Raw genomic sequence first — 10,514 nt, 5'->3', positions numbered from 1 at the left:
CAAACCGTCGCATACGCAGCTGGACGAGCTGCGGGTACTGGTCTGTTTTGAGCATGCTGTAATGGAATGTGACTGAAGGGTAAGATTATGCAGCGCGAGGAATGCAAAAGGTCTGTCTCGCCTGTTTTGCCTTGGGCCACGTCGAGTGGGTTTGGAATGCTCTGTTCCGACTAGTTCAGGCTTTCAATCTGGCTACGGTCGTATTGCAGCGACACAAGATTAGGCCGCCACTCGGCGCGGGGGGGGGCCGGGGGCGGCATAAGGCCAGAGACTAGGTCGCAACAGAGGAGGCACACGGAGACAACAAGTCACCGCACACGACACACACGAGACAGGTATGGGCCACAAGGTGCGAATTAGTCTCCGACGCCCCCGTCGAGCTTCGAGGCCGGTCAGTCGGCGTTGGGCGCATGCACGTAGGTTGCATGGGTATCGGCACGCCGGTGCGACAGAGGTTGCGGCGGGGGCAGAGGGCATGTGAGCGGCAAGCTCAGAGGACCATTGGCCACTCACTGGCAAGACGAAATGCGCGCGCAGCAACTGAGCGGCGAGCCGAAGATGAGCGCGCGCAGAAAGGGCAAAGTGGTTGGGCCAAGGGCAAGTGTCAGGGACCGAGGCCGACAAGCCAAGGGATACACGGCGGCGGCGGCGGCGTCGCTCTGGTGCGTACCTTGGGACTGCCTGGCTTGCCTGGCTGGCTGCCTGCCCACCACCACCCACCGAAATCTGGATATCATCGAGGTGTGATGCTGTATGCCACCCACGCCGCCTGTCGCTGCATCAATCGCGCACTCAATTCTTCCTTTGCTTTAAATCTGTTGCAACAATCCAACCTTGCTCGCTTCCTCGCTTTCAACTCTCCCCCCACTTGACTACAAACATCTCAAAGCTGCGCAAGCACGAGTAGCAAACACCAATCCCACTCGACCTCTTCCTTGTCCACACATACAGAGTCGCATCTCACGCCTCTCTACCCACCCACGTTCCGTGACACTCCACCACCCCATCTCTACCACCCTACCAACACACCACCCCGGCACGTGCACCCAATCGCCGAATGAGCTCCTCGTCCACTATACCAAAGCCCAAGCCGCCTCGTATAGGCGACCCCAGCCCCGCCTTCCACTCCCACGCCAACTCCCTCCTCCCCCTACCGCGGGCCCTCCGCCAGAACAGGTCATTCGCCCAGCTCGCCCGCCTTATCGGCCTCACCTCGGACGCCAAAGCCCCGTCCGATAGCGATAGCGAGGACGGTGACGAGAGCGACTCTGGCCACGTTCGTGACGACACCGTCGACGATGCAGACGACGATGGAGACGACACCCACAGTGACGTAGACGAAGGATCGTTGATGTGGGATGCACAGGCGAGTAATCACCCTACCACTCTTGCTCACACTGTACAGACCGCCCTCATCGCACACCAGCCTTCCCTTGCAGCCAAGTACTACGCAACTGCAGCCCTTCCGCCGTACGCTTCTCCCACTGCCTGTCTGGCTCTCGGCAATCTTCTCGTCCGTGGATCCAGCTTGGCTCAACCCGACCCCGAAGCCTCACCTCCTCCGAGCCGCAAGTCGTCAATCGATGACTCTCAATCTCCGCCGTCGTCCTCGTGGTTCACTTCACTCTTCCGTTCCACTGCCTCCGCTCCCACTTCGCCCGTAGAACGCCCTGCAATGCCGAGGCTAGTCTCACAGGGCTGGGGCATCCCGACCGATGGCAAACGCGCCGTTCGGGATGTAGAAGGCTCTGGTAAAGCTGGAGGCTGGCTGGTTCTCGGCCTTGGCTGGATCATTGAGAGCGAGCGACACATTGTTCGCTCAGAACCAAAGTTCAAGGACCAGGATAGCACCGACGACGAGGACGACGTGCTCGTCGTCGACTTCAAGGGCAAGAGGCGCGCTGCAGCCCCCGAGGCCGTCGAGCCTCGCAGCCATGCTGTTGCCGCTTCGAGTCATTCTTCAACGACCGCCGATTCCTTCGTCATTCACACACCCCACGGAGATGACAGTCCTTCAAACAAGATCAAGCTTCTGGTGAGTGATTTGTCCTACGTGGCTGACAATCACAGTATGAACTGCTACTCCCTCTCCTCCACCTCTACCGGCACGGACACATTCAGCGCCACGACCCGGTGTTCTTGCCTCCCATCACACCCGCTCAGCTGCCTTGGGCCCTCAAGCCTCATGGCGATAGTCAGAAGGGCCGGAACGCATGGCACCTCGGCCGCGCGGTCACTGAGAAGCTGCTCGAGCTTCCCCTCCTCAAGTCGACATCCGACTTCAGCAAAGAGACTCTCATGAAGCGCAACGCTGTCTTGCTGATGGCCCACTACATCGTAAGTCTACGCCGTCGGCGCAGCTAACGGCCAGCGTGGCTTGACGTCCTCCCCTCTGGCTGCCGAGCAATCCTTCAAGGCGGTCATCCGCCAGGGTCCAAGCGGAATGGAGGTCGCCGACGACCTGATTCACCAGGCCTACCGCCGCCTCAACATCGTCCTCAAGGCCACGGGTGGAAGTCCGATTCCGCAAGCAGAACTCGATGCGTACCCATTCCCGTTGGATCGCGCTTCTCCCGTGAAACACCGGCGAAAGCATTCGCAGACGTCAATCTTCTCATTTGCCGACAGCACCATCCACTCATCAAGGATGCTGCTAACCCCTTGCAAGTCAACTGCATCCCTGGCATCTCTTTCTCGCGAGCCTCCCGTTATCGACCACGCTCAGGAGACCCCTAGAGCCCTCTCGCAGCTGCGTCAGGTGCAACGCTCGCAGGACCGTATCGTCCTCGCTCAAGCGAGAAAGACAAGTAGCAATGGGGCGTGGTGGCCATCCCTGAACCAGTGGTCGATGTCGCCCCCATCGGCAAACGTCTCGCCTCCGTCGCCGGTCTCAGAGGGATCACCGGTTCCAGAGCGTGGACCTATCCCAGCTCCTCTGTCTATTCGCCGAAGCAAGGAGACTGACTCCAGGCCTCTACGCGCCGTCGCGTCCTCTCCTCAGCTTGGGGCTCACCGAATGCCATCTCCACCCTCGACCCGCAGGCTGCCTTTCGAACCTGACCAGCCTGTTGCCGCCATCGACCCCGAGCTTGCTGCACTGGAGCTCGCAAGCGCTCTCACCAAGCATGTCACTTGCAGCGTCTGTAACGCGTCTGGTGTCAACTTCCCAAACTGTCGCAAGTGTGGCCTTACTTTCTGCTCTCGCAAGTGTCGCATCGACGAGAAGGGCGCTGGCAATGGCAAGCGGTGAGTTACTTTCTAGAATGTAACTGACCTCGTAGACACATCTGCGGCGCGTGGGAGTCGCGTAGGCTCCTCACTGTGCCCGAGTCGCCGAGCCATCCCCGTCATGACTTGTCGTCGTCCAAGCCGACCGTCCCCGTCCACTAGAAAATGTTCAATCGCTCTCCCTCTCCACCCATCGAAACAACCACGGTGCTTACCTTTCACTCAAGGGCCTCTCCCTTGGCGTCTTGTCATTCCATGTCTCCATACTCCTCCTCCCCCAACGGCTTGTTGTATTATATCCACACGAGGAGTCTTTTTCAACCCAGTTCTTCTCGGGGCTTGAGCACAATGCAAAGAATGTTCAGAAGTTCATGGCCGGGGGGCATGGGATAGAGTTGCACGCCTGCAGTGTGTTGCGGCACTTCATCTCGGTGACTACCTCCTGTGGCTTCGGGTTGATCGATGTGGCCGTGCGTTAACCTTGAGTTACGCCATATCTTTATCTTGGTCTGCACAGGCCTTGTCGCCACCTTCCACGGTCTTGCTAACTCGTTACCTGAGTTGCAAATGCGATAGGATACATTGTCGAGCAAGCCTGCCATCTACAGCGCCCGTTCATGAGTCAGAGGCTGACCGACACGCCAACGCCGTCTCACGTCGATGAGATCGGAAGGTAACTGCAGTAAACCTGCAAGTTCTTCGCGAGATCCATGTCTTGCCGAGGTTCCTTGAGAGGATTTGTTCAGAGCATCAGTCCGAGTTGCCGCCTTACTGACAGCCTTAGACCGAGAGGAGAGCGATGGGGTGTAGGCCTATCAACCTCAGACCACGATTGCATGTGACATTTATCACCTCCCTCTTTGGCTGCATTCTCTTTCATAGTCAGCACCTAGACCAGATTCTGACCCTCTATTCTGACTAAAATATCAGGTTGTACCCAAAACATGTACCCTGCAAGGCGGCTATTCAGATACAGATAGATAATTGCGCGGACTGTCGTTCTAAAGGAGCGTTCCTCAGGACCTGAACCCTGCCTTGAGCTATGGCCGGCACATTCGATCAGATAGGCACTACGCCGTTGTTTCACAGACATGTACATTATTTCTTTTCAAGTAGAAGATATCGATCAAGTAAGATATCGATCCAGTAGAAGATATCGAATGGGAGTGGCTCATGAATGAGAGGCCGCGAGTTTATCAGTGTTGTGCGTGGGCCAGTCGTTCGTCAAGTTCCACGAAAAAGACATGCTTGTACAACTCGAGGGCAGGAGAGTGATAAGCAGTGGTGTTAAATCAACTTCGGGGCGCAGTACCACCTTTTTTTTGTCGAATAAGCGACCCAAAAGGCCCTTCACACTCGCATACTCGCACTCATCTCGAGACTCGATACCCAGCCGCCACGGTGGGCGGCAAGAGGTCGCCGATCTAAGCAATTTGAAGAGTGAGCGGTACTACGCCGTCCCAAACCTGTGAGGTCAAACAGAATGCCACGATGGGCTCACGTAGGGGGACGACAAAGCACGCAGAATGCATAAATGCAGGACTCGTGGATTGACTTTCTGACCACACCGCGTTGCCATTTGTGAGTGACGCCCACAACGTTGCCACTGTGGAGCCCCACGGTTCCACTACAAAGTTGGACCTGCTGCGCCGCGTCTAGTTGCGTGGTCATTTCTTGGCGCGCAGCAACGCTCTTGCATCGCATCCAAAAACCCCATCTTTGCATTGCTGTAAATCGCGAGCAGGAGAAGGCAAAGCCGCCAAGCTGCTCTCGACGCACGGCATGTTCTTGACATCCTTCCCGCGCCCGTCGCCCCTCCTGCTCGGCCTCTCCGTCGTCATCCTCACGGCTGCCTACTTGTGGGCGTTGTTCAACCGGCCCGTGGTCCCAGATTGGAAGCGCGAGCAGGATCGTGAGTGCGGGGAGTGTGTGTATCGCGCTAATGTTGCAGCCCACGCATACGGGTTCCCCTCGTGGTATGCTGGAGGGCCAGCTCCCGACGACCACCCACCATTGTCAAAGCAGCAAGGCCAGGAGCCGCTCGACATTCTCCTCTTCATTGGTGCGTCCATCGCAGAGCTCATTCCGCTGACCCCACCCAGACCTCCCATGTCAGTCGGCAACTCTCTCCTCCGATCTGAACTGACGCCAGCAGACAACTCGTCGTCAATACCAGCAGCACTCTACACGTACCGGCTGCTCGAGCGGTCAACAGCGGTCAATGTCAAAGCCGTAGCGCCATTCTCCCCATCATGGAATGGCTCTCTTGGGTTGGCTGAGAACCTCAAAGATGCAGGTTGCAGGCGCATCCTATGGCGCATCGGCAACGGTGAGGCTGCATTCTGTGCTGCGCTCACATCCCAGACGATACCGAGCTCAGCTCAGCGTGTCCCGACTCCACGGTGATCAAGTGAGCCCTGCATCTCTACAACACTGACATGCAGCCAAATAGGGGCCCATATTCAGCGACGGCCCGTCGTCAACGCGCGAGCAAACGTAAGGGCGAAGGTTGCGCTTGGATTGACAGCCCAGATCACGTTGACAGCCGACCCTCAAGCCCTGCTCTCCCAGGATTTGGCCTATGAAGCCATGGTGGAGCGCCTGGGATCCAACTGGGAGATGGGTCTACTGGCGCACATTCTGCCTGCAGTGAGTCAACACCGTGTGGAGGAGCTGACAGCCAGGCCGAGTAAGCGACTCGTTTCATCCCAAGCTCACTCCCCACAGCCACCATGTATTCAACCCTCGTACCCGTGGCCGCGCTTTGCGGGTAGTCACGTACATCCCACGGCCCACAACCCCAAAACGAGAGTGGCCCAAGATGCCGAGGGGCCGACAATACGTCCTCAGCAGCCGTGGGTCGAGCCTAGTGGTCCCTCTGACACCGCAGACTCTACAGCCCCCAGCCCCCCTGCACGTGTACTTCGCAGCGACGAAGATCCCTTCGAGGAATCATCTGCGTTCTCGAAGTGGTGGAGCAAGTATGAAGAACGACGTGCATCGGACTTGGCAAAGTCTGGTGTCTGTCTTGTAAGTGGCCTTTTACATGATGATATGAGCTAACTTGTGTTTAGTTTGAAGGATGGCAGGACGGCACTGTTGACACCCGGATGGCCGAAGCCATGCTCTCTGGATGCATTGTGGCGACTGTGCAGCCGGATGTCGAGCACAGCGAGCTGTCCAAGCTTACTGTGCGTCTGCAAAAGACTGCCGATGCGGTGCCGGCCGCGCAGATCGAAGCTGTCTTGCGGCAGCTGACCGATGCCGACCTGTCCCGGATGGCGCTGCAATCGTTTGTGTATGCTCGCCGGAACTTGGTCGGCAACGCAATGCTCGGCAACGTCGTGGACGTACTTGGACGCTTTAACCGCGGAGCGCGGGGCTATGTTGTAAGTTGGTGCAGTGGCATGGGCGACAGCTGACTGGCCCCTAGTTTCCGAGCAGCTTTAGGTGGATCTGCGACAGCAAGGGGGACACGCCAGCTTGGTGTCACTAGATATGACAAGGATGCACTAGATTGCTGGCGTGTAGGGGGTGTGACGGACCAAGCGACGCGTTGCGACGCGTGATGCACATTTTGGGTGAAAGTAAACAAATCAATTTGGGCCGCCGCCGCGCGCCTGCACCGCGTGTTGCCACCAAAAGTGACTGGACTCGAGGCTAGTCACGTGACTCGCACCAACAATTTCCAGCCAGCACCAGCGGCACCGCGTCCCATCTTGTTCCAACTCTTCAAGATCTTTCCTTCTTGCCAAGTCCCTCTGGTTATCGACTTGCAGTCAATCCGACCCGTGATACGCTCTTGACAGACCTTGCCGTGGTACTGTCAATCAATCGGTGAGGATCAAATGGCAGAAGAACAAAGCGCGTACGACTCGAGCTTACTCTGTCGCGTCTCTTCCTGCGCCGCCGCCAACCCATGTCAATGTATTGCAGTATTCCAAAGCCCAGTCCTTTGCTGTGAGATTCATTTTTTTCTCTCTTTCCGACGCACGGTTGACTGACTTGTCCAGTGGCAATTCCTAGGCTCGCCGCTTAGACCTCGCTCGGTGCTCCGCGTCCCCCCACATCAGCTTTAGGTGCAGCTTTGCCATCTCTTCATTGCAACTGACCTTTTTCAGAACCATGGTCAAGTACATCCTCGTGTGTGGTGGTGTCATCTCGTGAGTGGCAGAACAGTGTCCAGAGCTAACAATACCCAGTGGCATTGGCAAGGGTGTCATTGGTATGTCATCGACCATCAAAGGTGTCACCTTCTAACCGCCCTCCTCAGCCTCGAGCACCGGCCTTCTCCTCAAGACTGCCGGCTACAAGGTCACGTCGATCAAGATTGACCCGTACATGAACATTGACGCGGGTACGATGGCCCCGACCGAGCACGGTGAGGTCTACGTCCTCAACGATGGCGGTGAGACCGATCTCGACCTCGGCAACTATGAGCGTTACCTCGACGTCTCGCTTGGCAAGGACAACAACCTTACCACTGGCAAGGTCTACCAGCACGTCATTGAGCGCGAGGTGAGTCTTGTCGTATGACGCTGGCTGACTCTGTACCAGCGCCGTGGCGACTACCTCGGCAAGACGGTCCAGATCGTGCCCCACTTGACCAACGCCGTGCAGGACTGGGTCGAGCGCGTCGCCAAGACCCCCGTGGACGAGACTGGCGAGGAGCCCGACGTCTGCATTGTCGAGGTGGGTTGAGTGGCGTGTGCTGGTCTGACCCGCAGCTTGGCGGCACTGTCGGTGACATTGAGTCTGCTCCCTTCATCGAGGCCATGCGCCAGTTCCAGTTCCGCGTCGGCCCCGAGAACTTTGCCCTCATCTACGTCTCTCTGATCCCCTTCATCGGCGGCGAGCAGAAGACCAAGCCCACTCAGGCCGGTATTCGTGACCTCCGTGGTCTCGGTCTCGTCCCCGACCTGGTGAGTCCTTAACTCGACTGCCTCAACTGACGCTAGATTGCGTGTCGTTGCGAGGTCCCTCTTCTCCCTCAGACCATGGAGAAGGTCTCCATGTTCTGTCACGTTTCCCCCAAGCAGGTTCTTGGTGTGCACAACGTGACCTCGACCTACCACGTCCCTCTCCTCCTCCGTGACCAGGGTCTCATCACCTTCCTCCAGAAGCGTCTCGAGATGACCAACATCCCTGTCCCCGCCGAGATGGCCTCCAAGGGAGACCAGCTCCTCCAGCGCTGGAAGCAGATGTGTGTTGGATCCGAGCGTTTCTTCGACTCGGTCTCCATCGTCCTCGTCGGCAAGTACACGTCTCTTGAAGACTCGTACATGAGCGTGGTCAAGGCGCTCGAGCACGCCGCTTTGCGCTGCGGCCGCAAGCTGGAGCTTCACGTGAGTGTATCTGAATGGCCATTCTGACCATACCCAGTGGGTTGATTCCGGTGATCTCGAGCCTGAGATGGAGGAGAGCGACCCCGTCCGTTACCACGACGCTTGGCGATCGCTTTGCTCGGCAAAGTAGGTTGAATGGTCGTCGTTCATGCTGACATCTTAGGGGTATTCTCGTCCCCGGAGGTTTCGGTCAGCGTGGAACCGAAGGGATGATCACTGCCGCCAAGTGGGCCCGTGAGCAGAAGGTTCCTTACCTTGGTATCTGCCTGGGTTTCCAGATCGCTGTCATCGAGTGGGCTCGCAACGTCTGTGGCCTCAAGGGTGAGTGTTCATGTTTGTGTACGCCACTAACGCCAGACGCCAACTCGGCCGAGCTGTCCAAGACGACCCCTCACCCCGTTATCTGCTTCATGCCTGAGGTTTCCAAGACGCACATGGGCGGCACTATGCGTCTGGGTCTTCGCCCTACAATCTTCGAGCCCGGAACCGAGAAGAGCGCTCTCCGCCGGTTGTATGGCAACAAGAACGTGGCTTGGGAGCGCCACCGTCACCGTTACGAGGTTGAGCCCAACTATGTCGAGCAACTGGAAACCCCCGGCGGTCTCCGTTTCGTTGGCAAGGATGAGCGCGGCGAGCGTATGCAGATGCTCGAGATTGAGGGTGAGTCGTTGATCCTGCGGCCCATTGCTAACCCATCCAGGCCACCCCTACTTTGTCGGTCTTCAGGCCCACCCCGAGTTCTGCTCGCGCCCCCTCAACCCGTCCCCTCCCTTCCTTGGACTGGTTGCTGCTGCTTGTGGCCTTCCTGTTCTCGAGGAGCACATTGTTGCGAGTGCCAACTACAAGGCTCCCCATCCTGAGAGTGCCAAGTTTGTTCCAGCGAGCGAGGCCGTCACTGCCAGCGCCAAGGGCCGGAAGCAGGCTGTCGAGGGCGTCAAGGTGCTCGAGGGTGACGGCAACGTCGTCGACGCAGACAAGGTCGAGGTTGCCCTTGTTGGTTAATAGTGAAGACTTTTTAGATGTACATCATGGCACGTAACAGGAGAGGCACAGTCAGTCACTAATGAACATTGATGTACATCGCGTGTCGCTATTCGCGCCTATGGTGTGGAGCGGCGCCAAACTAGGACGCGAGCAGAACTGCGCTGGAAACAATTTGCCACCTGGTGACAATAGCCTCTTGGGCTGACCTTGACCATCTAGCACGAGCCGCCGACCTCTGAACCAGGTTAGTATGAGACGTCATCAGCAGCAGCAGCATCGGTGTGGATGCCCCACGCCCGCGCGTGCCCTCACTCACGTTCAAGGAGCACGTCGACAACATCGCCGTCCTCCATGTCGAGGTCATCAGCCGTAGCGTTGTCGAGGATGCGCTGCCCATCGAACAAGAGGCTGAAGTAGGGGCGAATTGGAGGCGTAGGATAACAGATCCAAGGGAAGGCTCACGTTAGCATGTCGTGTTGTGGGGTGCGAGTCGTGGTGTACCCACCGAATAGCGCCCGGGTCCTGGCCGACACGGTCAGCGTAGGCGTTCTACGCAGCGTCAGCGGTTGCCAAGGGGCGCGGGGACGAGCAGCGCACCTTGAGCTTGTTCAGCTTGGTCGTCTTCTTGATCTTGAAGAAGACCTCGGAGCCGTCAGTGGCGCGGATTTTGATGTTGAGAGTGTTGTCTGATGTATCGAGTGAGCGTTGGTTGTGAGGAAGACGACTAGGAGCACTCACCGTCGGCCTTGGGCTTGGTCTCGGCAGCGTTTGAAGGCGATCCAGCGTCGGACATGGTGGCGAGTGTTTGGTCTTTGGTGAGAAAGAGAAGGTGAAGTGAAGGGGCGTGGGGGTCGAGACAGTTGTTGTCGACGTGATATGTGCGTGTTGGTGAACCAACAATGGCAAGTGGAGGGCCAGAAGCAATGAGTGGACCTGCCTGGCGCGACGCGCCACATT

General features: G+C 57.7%; 2 protein-coding genes across 3 annotated transcripts; one reads left to right on the top strand and one right to left on the bottom strand.

The window, feature by feature from the left end:
• Positions 1 to 1,057: 1,057 nt before the first annotated feature.
• Positions 1,058 to 9,614, top strand: ura7 (the record flags this gene model as incomplete). Of its 2 annotated transcripts, XM_062775795.1 has the most annotated exons (21): positions 3,586 to 3,595; positions 4,973 to 5,140; positions 5,180 to 5,290; positions 5,381 to 5,557; positions 5,593 to 5,638; positions 5,673 to 5,724; positions 5,761 to 5,877; positions 5,956 to 6,083; positions 6,135 to 6,258; positions 6,303 to 6,617; positions 6,662 to 6,678; positions 7,350 to 7,391; positions 7,431 to 7,453; positions 7,502 to 7,746; positions 7,786 to 7,920; positions 7,956 to 8,150; positions 8,187 to 8,573; positions 8,611 to 8,699; positions 8,737 to 8,894; positions 8,931 to 9,233; positions 9,274 to 9,614. In XM_062775795.1, the coding sequence occupies 21 exons, from the start codon at positions 3,586 to 3,588 to the stop codon at positions 9,573 to 9,575; spliced, it is 3,144 nt and encodes a 1,047-aa protein (XP_062631779.1). In that variant the 3' UTR covers positions 9,576 to 9,614. The 2 variants fall into 2 exon arrangements, with proteins under 2 accessions (XP_062631780.1, XP_062631779.1); XM_062775796.1 differs by lacking the exons at positions 4,973 to 5,140; positions 5,180 to 5,290; positions 5,381 to 5,557; ... (15 more) ...; positions 8,931 to 9,233; positions 9,274 to 9,614 and adding exons at positions 1,058 to 1,333; positions 1,406 to 2,035; positions 2,071 to 2,337; positions 2,372 to 3,246 and having other exon boundaries at positions 3,282 to 3,617.
• Positions 9,615 to 9,696: 82 nt separating this feature from the next.
• Positions 9,697 to 10,438, bottom strand: SUMO1_1 (Small ubiquitin-related modifier 1; the record flags this gene model as incomplete). Its single annotated transcript, XM_062775794.1, has 5 exons — positions 10,296 to 10,438; positions 10,155 to 10,243; positions 10,063 to 10,106; positions 9,874 to 9,965; positions 9,697 to 9,758 (listed from the first exon to the last, which is right to left on the bottom strand). Exons 1-5 carry the CDS (start codon positions 10,348 to 10,350, stop codon positions 9,697 to 9,699), a joined length of 342 nt encoding a protein of 113 aa, XP_062631778.1. The 5' UTR covers positions 10,351 to 10,438.
• Positions 10,439 to 10,514: the final 76 nt, after the last annotated feature.

Source organism: Vanrija pseudolonga, chromosome 7 (genome assembly GCF_020906515.1).
Source record: "Vanrija pseudolonga chromosome 7, complete sequence".
Taxonomy (NCBI): Eukaryota; Fungi; Basidiomycota; class Tremellomycetes; order Trichosporonales; family Trichosporonaceae; genus Vanrija; species Vanrija pseudolonga.
This window is presented reverse-complemented; position numbering and strand designations above follow the sequence as displayed.